General features: G+C 33.8%; 1 protein-coding gene across 1 annotated transcript; it reads left to right on the forward strand.

The window, feature by feature from the left end:
* Positions 1 to 319: 319 nt before the first annotated feature.
* On the forward strand, positions 320 to 4,004 carry LOC143621299 (uncharacterized). The gene is made up of 9 exons (XM_077092766.1): positions 320 to 622; positions 1,111 to 1,131; positions 1,426 to 1,544; positions 1,638 to 1,717; positions 1,793 to 1,880; positions 1,959 to 2,648; positions 2,767 to 2,859; positions 2,935 to 3,015; positions 3,118 to 4,004. The coding sequence occupies exons 1-9, from the start codon at positions 427 to 429 to the stop codon at positions 3,301 to 3,303; spliced, it is 1,554 nt and encodes a 517-aa protein (XP_076948881.1). The 5' UTR covers positions 320 to 426; the 3' UTR covers positions 3,304 to 4,004.
* Positions 4,005 to 17,074: the final 13,070 nt, after the last annotated feature.

The following is a 17,074-nucleotide window of genomic DNA, read 5'->3' on the forward strand; positions in this document are numbered from 1 at the left end:
CAATTTTAACTCGCGTTTGAAATTTAACTCGTTTAAAGCTGCATCTATTTTAATTTTTAACGAGTCATTTTCGAGTTCTCGAACGAGTCCGTTTACACTACCACAGAGTTCTCCAACCCCAATATAAAAATCACATAATTCTTCAAGTTTAATTAGTTGACTCCAAGTCTTTATTTCTGAACGGCACTTTTAAGTCTTTGAAGTCTTTAACAAAAGAAAAAGCCAAAAGTGTCAAGTTTAGAAACTAGAAGGGTTATACCTGTCAATAGAAAATCAAATAACAGACTTTCCCGCCCGACGTTATATAACAGAATCTCAGTTATCTTCATCCCTACCAAATTACACACACAATTACACACAGTTACACGCACAAATACACACACACATACAGTATTCAGTTCGTAGTTGTTACCAGAAGCTGCTGCAATGGCTTCACCGTCGGAACTGCTGTCGAAGTGGCGAGAGAACCAGTCGTTTAATCAAACGATATATCGAACGAAGAAGATCTACTTCTCAAGAAACTCTACTAGAATCGTACTTCAGAACGAGAACGGACCGTGTCCTCTTATCGCCATTTGTAATCCTCTAAACCTCCTTTACACGTTTCTAGGGTTTCATAATTGCTGAATTTAGTTCGTTAATTAGAAATTGATCGTTGATTTCGTTGTTAATTACCTAATTTGACGATTAATTACCTAATTCCTCAATTAATACTCAAATTGACGGTTATTCATTCCTTAATTAGTAATTAGGTCGAATTTTAATGTTTTAACTGTAATCTGAATTCGATTGTGTTCTGTTAAAGATTGATTACATGATTATTGGTTGTATATCTGAATTGATTGTATTCATTAATTACTTAGTTTTTTAACAGTTTTCTGCAGTAATTAGGTCGAACTGTAACATTTTTTTACAGAATTAGGGAAAGATGATTATTGATTCAACTGTAATCTCAACTTCAAGTTTCTTCATTGTATATTACTGTTATTGATTAAAGTTTGAAATCTATGTTAATTATTTAATTTAACTGTAATCTGCACTTTAGATTTCTTCAGTAATTAACTTGATTGTATATTACTGCTATTGATTGGATATTGGAATCTATGTTAGGCAACATCATGTTGCTGAGAGGTACATATAATCTGAAGGATCAAACTCACGTATCATTAATTACTTAGTTTTTTAACAGTTTTCTGCAGTAATTAGGTCGAACTGTAACATTTTTTTACAGAATTAGGGAAAGATGATTATTGATTCAACTGTAATCTCAACTTCAAGTTTCTTCATTGTATATTACTGTTATTGATTAAAGTTTGAAATCTATGTTAATTATTTAATTTAACTGTAATCTGCACTTTAGATTTCTTCAGTAATTAACTTGATTGTATATTACTGCTATTGATTGGATATTGGAATCTATGTTAGGCAACATCATGTTGCTGAGAGGTACATATAATCTGAAGGATCAAACTCACGTATCAGAGGCGCAATTGCTAACGTTTGTGGCTGAGAGTCTATTCAATTCTCTCTGTAAAGAAGAAAATGTAATTTTAACGTGTATTTTCATTATATATTTCTAAACTAGAAAAAAGAAATCTAATAATTAAAGTTTTCATTGGTTATTCTCTCTTTTGAAGAATGTAACGACTGTAGCTGATGCTATTGGTTTGATGGCGAATCTTACAACAGGCATGCTTGTGGATGTTAAATTCCAAAGGTATAATGATATATGACTTGTTTCTAGTTACATATGTTTCTAGTTGACAATATAATAATATATGACATGTTGCAGGATTGATGGTTTTGAGTTCACAAGAGAGAATGAAGTATTTGGTTTATTGGACATGCGACTAGTTCATGGATGGCTTGTTGATCCACAGGTATGTAACGAAATTGTATATGCGATAAGAATATACTGTAACAGATTTGTATAATAAAGGACTATCCATTGGTGTCAGGATGCTGAAACTGCAAATGCCATCGGCTCAAAGTCATATAATACTCTGATGGGTGAACTTGTGGCTCATCAAATTAATAATTCTCTGGGTTCTGAAGCTGTTTCTGTGAAGAGTTCCGAAGAAGATAAAGTTGAAGTAGAACATTTTGAAAAAGAAGACATTGATCCCGTTTCAGAAAATTCAGATAGTGTTATTCGTGAGCCAACATCAAATGTTGTTGAATCATCAAAAGAGATGAAAGAAACTATTGATGAATCAAGTTCTTCAACAACAGCAAATTTAGATGGTGTTATTAGTGAACTGACATTAAATATTGTTGAATCATCAATAAAGGTGAAAGAAACGATTGCTGAATCCAGTTCTTTAACAACAAATGGTACAGATGGTGTTATTAGTGAACCGACATCAAATGTTGTTGAATCATCAGAAAAGATGAAAGAACCTATTGCCGAATCAAGTTCTTCAGCAACAGTGAATTCAGATAGTGTTATTAGTGAACCCACATCAAATGTTGTTGAATCATTAAAAAAGATGAAAGAAGCAATTGCTGAATCTAGTTCTTCAGCTTCAACATCTAATGTTAATGAAGGTATAAAGAGTTTCTTGATCTTATGTACAACTAAAATGTGCCCTTTTGACTTCAAGAAATTGATTAAAGTGCTTGATCTTTTCTCTTCATTTAGGGGAACTCATAAATAACTTTCTTAAGAACAATCCAACTCAGTTGACTGTGAACGGGTAAGTTTTGATCATACATCACATTGATCATATGTTTATTAAAACAAGATTATGATTTGTTTTATGTTGTATTGCTTGCAGGTTACGTTGCTTGCAAGAAGGTTTAGAAGAGCAAAAACTTTGTGTGTTTTTTCGCAATAATCACTTCAATACGATGTTCAGGGTTAGTGTTTGAAATAACTTTTTTCTTAAATTTACTGTTTTGTAAACTAAACACATGTTAATATGTTATACACAGTATATAGGTGAACTGTACATTTTAGTTACGGATGAAGGTTACATGGATCAACCTGGTGTGGTATGGGAAAAGCTAACTGAGGTATTAAGTTTAAACATTCTTTTACAATGAATATTACAAGTTAACAAAAATATTATTAATGAGGTTTAATATATAATGAGGTAATATATGGTATGGTTTCAGGTGACTGGTGATACAGTTTTTGTGAACAGTTACTTCATGGATTTCAAACCAGTAAATCATGAGATAGAGGAAAATACCCGAATCCAGTTTGAAGAATGTCAAGAAAAAGGATGCGGAGACTGTGTTGAGAGAGTTTCAAGTATGCTGTTTATTTTTATGAAACTTACATTGAAGAAATGTAGATAAAAATAAAAACTGTAATTAAATTTATACAAAACATCATATATTGAAAGTTATAAAACAATAAGTCAATAACAAAAGGTGCAAATGTATAAAACCTTATTTGTTTTTACTAGATAAAGTTAAATACATTTTGAGTTTCAACTTTAAAAGGTGCATTTTTTATATCTATGGTTTTAATTTATAACATGGGTATGTTTTAACACTGTCTTCTATGAAACTGTTAGGTTTGTGTGAAATGACTAAAATACCCTATAGAGTTTTGAGAAAGTATAGGAATATGTCATATGAATCTCACTTGAGTTTTGTATTCAGGACCATATGGAAGGACTTGAAGGGAGCTCGACTTTTAAGTAAGTATCTGCCTTTGTTCTGTCATACCCAAAACATAGACATAAAAATGAACAAAAAACGATTCATTATACATATATTAAATTTTTATGTTTTTTTGACAGTCCTAATGTGCAACAAGCCCTTGAGCTACTAGGAATAGATGAAAATGAGTTACTTTATGGTCCCGAGGTAGAGGAGATACCCGAATCCGAAGAGAAGCAATCTGAAGAGAAGTGTGTGAAGGAAAAGCTGGATGAGAAGACTGTGATGAAAAAGTTTCAAGTATGTTGCTTTTTTTATAAATATAATATCGAATAAAGGTAGATAAAAAAAATAAACACATTGCACAGGTGAATAATATAAGTTATAAAAGAAACATAATTAAAACTGTATTTTTAAGAAAACCCAAAGATTTAAAGAGGTGCCAATAGGGTAACCCTTTTTTTATTACACCGTGATGTAATATGTAATGGTGTCTAGCAACTTGCTAGAGTTGATCTGGAAATTAATAAAAGTGTTTTTTGTTGGTCGTCCAAAAAGAGATTAACCTTTTTTTTTTTTTTTACTAAATAGAGTTAAATACATAAACATTTCTTGTGGTATGGCAAAAATAGCATGTTTTGGGCCTAACTTTAAAAGGTTGCATCTTTTTATACTTGTGAGTTTAACTATTAACATGTTTGGGTTTTAACACCAACTTCAATTAGAAAGTGTTACCTTTTTGTGAAATGTTTAAAATACTCTTTTGAATGTTGTCAAACTATAGGACTATTTCATATGAATCTTACTTGAGTCTTTGTATTCAGGACTATTTAGTGAAACTTATCAAATCGCAAGGGAGCACTTTAAGGTAACTATCTTCCTCTGTTCTTTACACACGAGAGAGCTCGAATACATACACACATACCTATATATGTATATGTATATATATATATATATGTATATTTTTTGTGTGTGTGGATTTGTTATATTAAATATTTATGTTTGTTTTGACAGTCCTAATGTGAAAGAAGCCCTTAAGCTACTAGGATTAGATGTAAAAGACTTAATTCCTGGTCTGCGTGAGGCAGAAAACCCCGGTCCCAAGCCTGAGGCAGGAAACCCTGGTCCGGAGTCCGAGAAGTGGAAGTTCGGTCCAGAGCCCAAGCTCGAGGTAAGTTAACAATTATCTGACCTTTTCATCTAACAAAACAAATTATTTAAAAACATTTGTTGCAATGAAATATTAATGTTGTTTTTTGATGTATATAATTTTGATTTAATTAATGACTTGACAGCGAGAGTATTCAAACTCAAGGCGGGAGCGGATGTCATTCAAGAAGGTAAAACGAATAATCAAGGAGAAGTGCTATCTGATGTGAATCTGCAGGTTTGGACTATTGTGCATGTTTGCAGGCTATATTGAAAAATGTTGGATTAAAATACATTGTTACTATGAATAATATAGGTTGGAATGGTGAATTTGTGGTGTATTGTACCATAGCGACTATGCATAGAATGTTGTAAAGACAGTTGGAGATATCGTTTGTGTACAAATTCTCTCTGTTTTTTTAGTAATTCATAGTTCTTGCATGATCATGAAGCCAAATATGTCATATATATAAAACCGTGTTTAAAGACGAAGAGATTACAAATCTAAACGTCGGTTTATCGCAATTTACAAATAAACTAAGGGTTTTATTCGTCACCCATGGCTAGTTCAAGTTCATAGTCATCTCTAGTTTCCTGCACAAATGATTAAAAGAAATGTAAGTTACTATGTTTAACTTTCTTATTTTACAATAGGCCCTTGTGCAGAATACCGTCCAACTTTGAAGCCAATATACCTCATCCTCATCTTGTTTCAACTTCAATATCAGAAGTTGGGAAACCGGAGAAAAGGAGTTCATAACCATACACGGGCAAAAAGTTTATCAATTTGTGTTGAATGTAAGTAGATTGAAGATTAAAAAAAAATAGAAAAATAAAAAGACAAGTAACAACATTTTTGAATAAATAATGGTAGATAAACAAATAATTAATTTAGCTTTTAGTTCTGCAGATATCCCTAATGCTTCCAGGCTGTGTAAGTTGACCAGATTTTATACGAACAGCACAACTACTACAACCTTAAAATGCAAAAGGACCCAAAGACAGTCTTAATGTAGATAAAATCATCCATGAAATAACGTTACAAAAATGCTAGACATCTTATGATGCTATGTGCAACTAGACTAAGGTCAATTTCAATTTATTGATTCAGGGGCTAATCAGCACATGGCGACGTTTGATGTCAGTCTAATACTCTAATTGATCAAATAGATGTTTCTAATCTAAATGTAAGGGTCGAATATTCGAATGTGTCTTAACTGCCACTTAAATGTAAGGGTCAAATATCAGAATGTGTCCCTTAACTGCCACTTACTTGATTAACTAGGCACCATCCTTAGCGTTAAATGGTAGATCTCCTTCTGAACAGGTATTTGAATTCAATCTTGTTTTACGTCAACTTTCCTAGGTCCTTTAATATGTGTGTGTGTGGGGTGGGGGGGGGGGGGGGGTAGAATAGCGCTCACAATAGCGTGCTTCATAGAGTACAGGTACTTTCCCACTATTTGATGTATAGTGCCTTAATAGCGTGATATATGCATATAGCAATAATCAGTTTTTTTTTTTCCTTTTTTGTCTGACAGATCAAAAACCCAATTTTTAGGCATTAAAATCGATTAAACAACATTACAATACACCGGGACAATTACAGACTAACGGCAGATAGACAGGCAACAATCTGCGCCGCTACCCCCTTCTGAATAGCAAACCCTACCCTACTAAATACAACGTTCCCTTTAGCATGGGCGGAGTTGCTGCTGACCACCTGCTGAACCCGCTTAAGGAAGAACCGCGTCAGGGCCGAGAGCGCCAAAGGTGTCAAAAGCAAACGGTACGAACACGTGCTGATTCTCAAGGCGAGCTTTCTCGTGCTTAGTTACTTTACCCGCCTCTGCCTTGTTTATCGCATGACCCACCATTAAACAACACATAACCGAACCAGTTCCACCGTAAAAACTCAATTTTGTGAATGAAACCCCTATTTAAAAAAAGTCTATTACCTTATCACCAAACATCAAATACCGCCCGCTATTTCATCGTCACGTAGGTCATCGCTATTCACAACACGCGCCGGGGGGGGGGGGGAGGATTGTAAATTACTCTGAGTTGTATGTTGAGATTTGTGTTTTGTTCAGAGTATGTGTGATTATTCTATGTTTGTTAACAAGAGTGATTCTACAGTGTGTGTTTTACCTTGTTTATGTTGATGACACTGGGATAACTACAGAAGTTTGGAAAGCTATGAATTTTCTTATTTCAAAATTCTTGGTTAAGGATTTGGATGATCATAAGTGTTGACTACTGAGGTTGTCAAGTATGATATTGGTTTGTGCTTGTCATAAAGAAAATATTGCTTGGATTTACTAGTTGAGTATGACATGAGTCATGACTTGTTGTAAACCAGTTGGTAATCCTAAACGTCTTTGTTTAAAAGTGATAGTGAATATCAGCTACATACTTTGACTAAGTGAGAAAGAGCTTTAAGACTGACAAATGAGTTGAGTCAGATGGAACGAGTCGATTAACAAAAAAGTTACTTTGTTTGGGTCAAAATGGGAATGATTTTCGGGTTGGAATGGGTTTGGGATGGCACATATTTCGTTTTAGGTTGGAACGGATTTCGGTCGCGATAGGTTCGGGTTGGCACGTGTTTCTGGTCAATACGTTGGTTAACTAAAATACCAACTTAATTAATTATACGGTTAATTAACGAATATATATATATATATATAGGATCAGGATCATGAGAGAACCTTTTTGAAATTGAGAACTATGAGAACCATTTTGGACCACAAAAAACCCAAAAATAAAAAAAATCATAAAATAAAAAAAACACAAAAATCAAAAAAGTAAAAAAACCAAAATTCTTATTTTATCATCCCGGCTTCATAAAAAAAACTCGGTTTAGCTAAATTATATACACATATGTATTATATATACATTTATGTACATTTACATGTTTTATTTGTACACATGTGTATAATTTAAGATAAATGATACTGTACATATGTGTATATTACGTAACTAAAGATTATATAAAATTATATATATGTGTATAATACGACGTTTTGTTTTTGTTTTTTTTTTAAATTTTTTTTATTTTTTTTAATGAAACCGGAATGAAATATAAGAATTTTGATTTTTTTACTTTTTTAAAATTTTTATTATTTTTTGTTTTATGATTTTTATAAAATTTTTTGTAAAAGTGTTTTTAGTGGTCTAAAATGGTTCTCAAAGTTCTCAATTTGCAAAGGGTTCTCTTAGGATCCTTACCATATATATATATAGGGAAAGGATCATGAGAGAACTCCATTTTATGAAGAGAACTATAGAACTTATAATGAAATATTTTTAATTTAATTAAAAAAAATATTTTTTTATTTTTTTTTCTTTCATCCTTCTTATATGAACAATTCTTTACCACAAAAAAATATAAAAAAATAAAAAATTAAAGAGTAATGCATATATGCAATACACCGACTTTTTTTATAATGCATATATGCAATAGTGTGCATTTTGATATTTTAAATATTGTTGAATAACATATATATAGTTGTTTGTATTGTATATTTGCAATAGTGTTATATTATATACAAAAATTAAAAACAATCGATATAGTGCATATGTGCATTAGTGTTGTATTACATATATGCGATAATGTGTTTTGCATACAATTATTAGAGTCGTATTTGCATATATTCAATAGTGTGTATTGGATAATGCAATTGTGTTGTATTATATGCAATAAAACACTATTGTATATATGCAATAGGCATTAGTGCACATATGCACTACAGTACTACACTGACAAGTGTTTTTTTAAGAACAATATCATTTTATTAGAAAGAGGAAAGAAAAAGAAATCACAAAATATTTTTTTAAAAATAGTTAAAAATAATTCTTTACTAGGTCTCTGGTTCTCTCTTTAAAAGGAGCTCTCTCTAGATCCCACCCCTATATATATATATATATATATATATATATATATATATATATATATATATATATATATATATAACAGTTAGCCGTGCGCAACTAAAGAAGGGAATAACGATTAACGGTGAGCGCAACAGGATCCAGGTGAGTTTCTAGCCCCATTCCTTGTTATGTTTCGGGGCTGTGTGCATACTCGATGTGATTAGTTAATATACTTACCTTAAGTGGTAAGTGTATGCCTATTATTATATATGTGAAGATTATTAACGAATGCTTGACGGCACGTGAACGATTTTCGGATATTGCATGTACGGTTAGGAGATAGTTTAAAGAAGTGGTTGTTTATATATGTTGTATTTATGATGTATGTATGTTATAGATTAATGAGTATGTAAGAAAGTATATAAAATCTATAAAAAGAAAAGGAAAGTATGATATGAAGGAATTGACGGAATGACGGTAAAGGGTGGCAGACCCTAATAATATCTGTGAAGGAGGGTGGCAGACCCTAATAATATCTGTGAAGGAGGGTGGCAGACCCTAATAATATCTGTGAGGTTATAGGACGAGAGGCTCTTTAAGGGTGGCAGACCCTAATAATATCTGTGAGGTTATAGGGCGAAAGGCTCTTTAAAACGCATAAGTCACTACTAGATTATGAGGCTATTGCAACTTTTTAAGGGCAACCGTTTTCAATTGTGTTGCATTTGACTATAATGCAACTTTGTTTAACATAAAAGTTGCATTAGTATATCTAATGCAACCTTTTTAGTAAAAAGTTGCAAAATCTCATTAAAATAGCAACCTTTTTATTTAAAAGTTGCAAATATTTTTTAAATTAGCAACTTTTGTTAAAAAGGTTACATTGTTAAAACTTATATGCAACTTTTATTTTAAAAGGTTTCATAATTCAATGAAAACGACAAAAAGAAAAATATAGAAAGTTTTTATTTGTACATAGTAATAAACTTCAATTATTAATTCGGTGAATAATATTTTTTAACAGCATAGATGGTCGGATTAATTGGTAGGATTAATGTATGAATAATTGGGAGAGAATTTTGGGAGAGAAATTTATTAATTTAGGATAATAACTTATTTAATGTAATTAAAATAGAGAATTTGATATAAAAAGCAAAACTGATTTAGTTTTAGTAATTACAATATGTATATAAAATGTAAAGTAAAAAAAGTACTCACAATCCATCAATTATATTTTGTAATTGATATTAATATAGAGACTGGTTTATTGTGTAGCATCCTATAAATTTTTTAATATATTTTGAAAATTATTGTGAGTAAATGAAAGAGAAAAGATAATAATAAATATAAAAAAAATATTATTTAATTAAAAAAGATAGAAAGAACGTAGTAAATTTTATTGTAATTTTGGATTTGAAGATCGGTAAAGGATGAGAATGCTCTTATAGCCAAGGATCCCCAGCCCTAGTGGTTGAGGTGAGTTGGTGTTCAACGAATCTGTCACACCTCTACATGTTGGGTTTTATTGTGAGACGCGTGACAAACCAGGATCTTAGTTACACTTAAACGACAAATCGAATTCTTGTTGAAAAGTCGTCATAACACATGAATTTTATTAATTTTTGTCGTAGTGATTGATTTATAAACGTTAAAAAATATCATGTATATCAAAAAGATATTATTCAAATTTGTATTTTATTCATTTATGTAATGCTCGCAAATATTTAAATAAAAATTAATGAGTGTCTTTGAATATTAACAATTGTTAATAATTGAAATTTGAATTTTTGGATAAAAAATTTTTTAGGATTAAAATATATGTTAACATAAAATTTAAATAGAAGCCTAATAATTGTTTCAATCCCTAAAACGTGTGATCAACGATTATTGAGAAACCGTGGATTGAGAAACCACATAGAATTTACATCAACCGTCGATTGATTCGCGTGTTACCAAGTATGTGAGGAGTGACTCGTTTCTAGCATCGGATCGAAGCAGTCGTGAGTCCACTTGTCCAGGAATCGAACATTCGACTGAATCGAATCATTGTTGTTCTGCTTATATGATTTATCAGTTGTTTATTATTTTTGGTATCGATATTCATTCATTTGTACATGTAGAATGTATTGCTTATTGTTGTTCTTCGGTTCATACTTCATATAATGGCTGAATTAGTTCATAGTATTTGTTTAGAACTAGCCATTTCACTATTCAGGGTTGTTTGGCAATCATGTGAATGAGGTATGAAGGCAGTTTATTTTATATGCTAGACAGATGAAGTTGCCAGTAACATCGAACAAATAAAGGGAAACTAAAGCCATAAATGATAAAAGGTTCCTGCTGTATCAAAAGTTCAAAACAGGTTTTGCAATCTTTTTCTGTATTTTAATATTTTTACTAATTAATTAAGTTGCTAGGAATATTATTTATGCATATTTTTAGGGCTGAGTAAGGTATGAATACGGTTTTATGCACTTCTACATGTTTTAACAACACTTACGATTGTTTTTACATGTTTCAACAACACTTATGACTGTTTTTAATAGCATTTGTTTAAGGTAAGTTTTTTCATCTACCTATGATAACATTAATCGTTCCAACATTGCCCATTGTTGTACTTTATTATGTTTAGAACATGCATTAGTACCATCTATTGGCAGTTCGTTTGTAAAGTCCGTTGCCTATTCGTCGCTATTTCGATTCAACACTAACAATTCGTTTGACCGCCAGACTAATGCAAGTCGTCACACATTGGATGTCTTTAACTATCGTTTCATTCATTAAAGTAATTATATTGGTACCTATGTGTCCATAAAAGTAGTTTTAAATTTTCAACCAAATATATATATATATATATAAACCGAATTGAGAAATCTATAAAATATGTATATTTTAACTTAAATCTTAACTTAAGAGTTCCAATTTTTAAGGGTGTTTAATTCATTTGTTTTACAGCAGCAATGATGTTAGCCTTACTGCAGTTTTCCCGTTTCAGACTAAACTTCAAATGGTATCATGCTAGTGACAGTCGTCTTTCTGGTTCGTATTCTCTTAGTAGTTATTTCTATTAGAGTAACTATTGCCATGGAAATAAGAATTGATTTTTTTTATTTCATATTGTTTGATCACATGTTTTTTCATATTGATTGTGCAGTCATACCTATAACATTACAATAACTTAACTTTGTGGTGGGTCATTGCAGACTGACTAGTCTTTCACTGCTCTTTTTGATTCAGGTACCTCTTTTACCTATCTCACAGATATAAATGGTGAAGCCAGATTTTTCTATCTATGATTTAGTATTAAGCTTAAAGTTGTATACCATCTAGCTGAATTAAGATAGATGTGGCATTAATTTTCTAGACAAATTATTTATTACTTGTAAGGCCCCGTTACCGGTAACCCTACTTTGGTGTTGGATTTACTCATAAACGCAGTTCTAAATATCAGAGTTAATTAAAACATTCGCGGAATATAAAAACTTTCATAAAACATTTCATAACAATCCAAAACTTGTCTTAAACAAACAACTTGTCTTTCAAAACTGAGTAATTAAAACATAACACGTCTTGAGCCTTTCGATGCCAGTCTCTTATTCAACGCCACGTGTCCCCTCAAGCGAGCTGACTCATCCTACTCACCTGCGTGCATACTAAAAGTCAGCTACGCTGAGTGAGTTCTAGTTAATCACATAACATACAATACATTCATGACCACATACTTTCATACTTTCGCTTATAATATACTTACTTACTTTTGCACTTTCTTTCTTTCATATACTTACCTTACGTTTTAATGAGCATTACGCCCTATATCCTTCGCCGATATTATTAGGGTCGGTCCCCTACATTCGCCGATATTATTAGAGTCGGTTCCCTACATTCGCCGACATTATAAGGGTCGGTTCCCTACATTCGCCGACATCATTAGGGTCGGTTCCCCCGTTCTATCTATACCTTTCGTACCTTTCTATACATTCATAATTATAACTTTCATACGTCCATACATTACCTATACATCATATCTTTATACTATCCCTTAACGGCACATGCAATATCCGAAGATCGTTCATGCATCGTCAAGCATTCATTCATACATAAACCATATAGGGCATACACTTACCACTTAAGGTAAGTGTATTAACTAATCACATCGAGTATGCACACAACCCCGAAAACATAACAAGGAAAATGGGGCTAGAAACTCACCTGAATGCGGTTACGTTCGCCATTAATGGTAATCCCTTTCTTCAGTTGTGCACGGCTGACTGTATAGTAATTACACGTATCAATTAACTATCACTACTCATATCGTCTTTCTAGTCTTAGTTATTACCCACAACGAACGGGGGTCCGGGGCAGCGCCCCTGGCAGCGGGGTCTAGGGGCGGCAGCCCCTAGCAGGGTTCAAGGGGCAGAGCCCCTGGCTGGGGTCGAGCTAGGATTTTTCACTAGGATTTTAATTTATTTCTCAGTGAACTTAACTTTTGACGAACTTAATATTAAGCAAATTTAACATTGGCGAAGTTAAGCATTAAGCGAACTTAACATGGGCGAAGTTAAACATTCAGCGAACTTAGCCATAGCGAACTTAAATTGGCGAAGTTGGCATTGAACGAACTTGACCGTAGCGAAGTTATATACTTAGCGAACTTAACCAGTGAAAATCCTGGCAACATATTAGGGCGAAGTTAATTGACGGCGAACTTGGCTACGGCGAAGTTATTCAGCCGCAGCCACTGTTCGTCCCTAAACCCCATAATCATCATCGTTCAACGTGGGTATGCCATCTAACCAACCCGCGATCATTCTTATGGTCGTTTTTAGATATGATTTGGCCCGAAAACGAATAAAGTTTGGACCTTTAAGTTCGAAAACGTTCAATACAAGATCTACAGTTTATCTTAAATGAACCGTACATGCTTATGGGTTTATTAGGTTCGTCCTAGCATCAAGTTCGCTACTTTACGTTTTGTTTAGACCCGATCTATTACCGTTTCAAGTTTCAATGCTAAACGTTCAATAAAACGTAAACTTTAAAGGTCAAGAACATACCTTTTGTGCTCGTTCGATCTTGGTTAGCTTGTTTAGGAACTCTAGATCTCGTGTAAGACTCGAATAACAAAAATCTAATCACAACTAACGTTTACTCTCTCTCGGATCTTGCTCGTTTCTTTCTCTCGGCCGCCGGCCGTATATGGTGGTGTGGTGTATGTGTTTTTGGAGTGTGTTAGAGAATAAGATGGTAAGAATGAGGATTTAGGGTTTTAGGATGGTTTAAGGGGTATTTATATCCCTTAAAGCCCATGGACCTAAGGCCCATTCCCTTTCTAATCCATCTTAATTAATTCAAGTCCATGACTTCTCTTTATTTATTGCTAATTAATAATTAACACACGACAACTTAACGAAATATTTCTTTATTTAATAATGTAAGACTTGGGACGTTACATTACTAGTATTTGCTCTTTAGATTTTTCTGTTAGCTGAGTCCTTTATATTACTTTGTATCCAGAAGCGTTGTTTGTGGGCCAAGATAATACACATGTTTCGAAAAAATATGCACACAGCCGGCCAAAAAGTTATGCTAAAATACTTGTCGAGATAGTAATATGTCTTGATTTTGCTTGTGATATGTGTTATTTATTGTTCAAGAAGCTGATTTTTTCGTTGATTATGTTATCATGAATACAGGTAAATGAACCCAAAGCGAGCCTTGAAGTTGTTAAAACACAATTTGATTGAAATGCGAAAAGAAGTTGAAGAAGACCATCAAAGGAAAAAAGTTGAGCTAGAATAAAAGAATTTGACAGCCAATGAGGAAACACTTTAAAGCTATGATGTGGAACATTATGGAAAAACTACCTACTAGAGATTTTAGAGACGAGTAGGAGGTTTTCATTACTTTTTTATAATTGTATTTGACAACTTTAGTGTTATTACATAGTTAGTTTGAGATTGAAAATATGTTAAGTTGCGACATACATCTATATATTTATGTTATTATTACTTTGGTGTAATCGATTGAGTTGCATTTGCTTGTAAAAGAAGGGTGCATTTGTTATAGCTAAAATCTTAAAAGATGTTGCATTTGATGTAAAAAAAAAGGTTGCACTTGTCTACTAAAAGTATAAAAATGGTTGCAGCAAAGGTTGCATTTATGAGTTAGAAAAGTTGCATTTAAATGTAAAAAAGTTGCATTAACATATCAAAAAGGTTGCATTCTAAAAAGGTTGCAATTAAATATAAATTGCAACTTTTTCAAAAAAGGTTGCATTATCTAACAAAAAGGTTGCATTAGGTCTAATGCAACTTCACCTAATGCAACCCTTGATAAAAGGTTGCATAAGGCCTAATGCAACTTTTTAAAGGCCTAATGCAACCTTTTGCTGGGGTTGCAATAAGTTCATTTTCTTGTAGTGAGTATCTATGTAATGAAAGATAAAATATGAAGTACGAAAGAAGGAAAATACGAAAGTAAGAATGAAAGTATATACTTATGTATGTATGAAAGAAAGTAAAGAATGTCAAGTATGTAATATAAGAACGTATTGTATGTTGAATGATTAACTAGAACTCACTCAGCGTAGCTGACTTTTAGTATGCACGCAGGTGAGTTGGATGAAGCAGCTCGCTTGATGGAGACACGTGACATTGAATAAGAGGCTGGCATCGGAAGACTCAAGACGTTTATGTTTAAGGTTTTGATTATTTTGAAAGACAAGGTGTTCGTTTTAAAGCAAGTTATGGATTAATGTAATCTTTTTATGAATGTTTTTAAAATTCCGCGTATGTTTTTATTAACTCTGATGAATAGAACTATGTTGATGAGTAAATCCAACGTCCACATGTGAGGCACCGGCAACGGTGCCTTACAAGTTGGTATCAGAGCAAAGTTCGAGAGATTCAAGCATCCTACATGCTTAGACTCGAACAAAGAATGGGATTTAAGTAAGAAAAGAAAGAAGATGCCAGTTCAAGAATGCCATGTGTCACTCAAGCAAGCTCAGTAAATGTAAAATGTATGATTAAATAATGAATGTTAATTGCTAAAGAAAGGATATGTGAATGTAGGGATAGGATTTCTTGGTCTTTGATTGATTAACTGTTTGAGATTAGAACCAGCACAAATAGACTCATAAGGGGAAGTGTATAGGACACGGAAAGTAACATGATCAGCTAATCACAACTGGCCACTGTTATTACCTGTTAGACTTATTATCCTTGTACTAAATAGTTCCTCGAGTGATGACGTTTGTGTTTTCCCTTCAAGAATACGATGGCTGGAACTGGAGACATTGTGAGAGCTGAAGGTCGCACTTGACGTCGTGGCAGGCCTCGTCATGTCCAACGACCTTCGGTCGAAACAGCTTCCAACACAGGAGATGAAGAAAGCGCAGCTGGAGGAAACCCGTACAACAACGAAGGGGTTCAACTGGATCCCGCAATTCAAGCAGCTATTGTTCAAGCTGTAGCCACTGCTGTGAAGAATATGACTCCTGGAGGGTCTGCTGGAAGCCGTGAAAGAACTGTTGAAGGGGCGGGTGGTGATGGTAGGAGAGATGGGGAAGGAGAGAGAGAGAGAGAGAGAGGCCTTGAGTGGGTTAAGTCTGTGAAAGTCGATGACAGGAAAAGAGGCCGAGGTGGGTGCAACTATAAGCCCTTTAAAGGATGCCACCCGCCGAAGCTGCCTGGGTTGGGAGACGCAATCGCTACTCTCCAATGGATAACCGCCATGGATAAGATTATCCGCATTAGCGAGTGCTGACCCGACCAAGTTGTCGGTTATGCCACCGAATCGTTTGGTGAGGATGCGATGTATAGGTGGGAGTCAGTTGAGCAGAGGAAGAGTCGGGAAGAGATAAAGGCAATGGAGTGGGATGATCTGAAGGAGTTGGTAATGAAGAGATTCTGTGCTGATGCGGAAGTTGAAAGAGTTGAGATGAAGATTTTGAATTTGAAGGCGGGTAAGATGACACACCGCGAGTACACTACTGAATTCAACTGCCTGTCTAGGCTCGTGCCAGACATGGTGAACACTGAGGCCAAACGAATCAAGTGTTATGTGAGAGGGCTACCGCAGAACGTCCGCACATTGGTCAAGACTAGTAAAACTGCTACTTTTGACTCTGCTGTCGAACTCGCAGAGATGGTTTACGATGATTTGGCCGTGGACGATGTGGTGGTAGAAGAGAAGAAAGAGATGAAATTGGTTGTTCCTTCTAAACGACCTGGTACTCAGTTGTGGAACTCCAAGGATAAGAAACAGAAGGTGTGGGAAAGAAAGTCGTGTAAAACTTGTGGTAAGATGCACGGTGGGGAGTGCAAGTGGGGTACTGGTTCTAGTGTGGGAAGCCTCATGGTGGAGAGTGCAGGCTAGGGTCAAATTCCTGTTACAAATGTGGGAATGTGGGGACATTACGCTCATGACAAAACGC

The sequence above is a fragment of the Bidens hawaiensis genome, unplaced genomic scaffold (genome assembly GCF_021521415.1).
Source record: "Bidens hawaiensis isolate Kalapana, Puna unplaced genomic scaffold, B.hawaiensis_p1.1 tig00002839_1, whole genome shotgun sequence".
NCBI classification, from domain to species: Eukaryota; Viridiplantae; Streptophyta; class Magnoliopsida; order Asterales; family Asteraceae; genus Bidens; species Bidens hawaiensis.

Bases quoted from the DNA above. Each gene is read 5' to 3' on its own strand.
- LOC143621299 (XM_077092766.1), top strand. From the start codon at position 427: ATGGCTTCACCGTCGGAACTGCTGTCGAAGTGGCGAGAGAACCAGTCG. The intron at 1,132-1,425 runs GTACATATAATC...AATCTATGTTAG, and splicing joins CAACATCATGTTGCTGAGAG to GCAACATCATGTTGCTGAGA. The intron at 3,016-3,117 runs GTATTAAGTTTA...GTATGGTTTCAG, and splicing joins TATGGGAAAAGCTAACTGAG to GTGACTGGTGATACAGTTTT.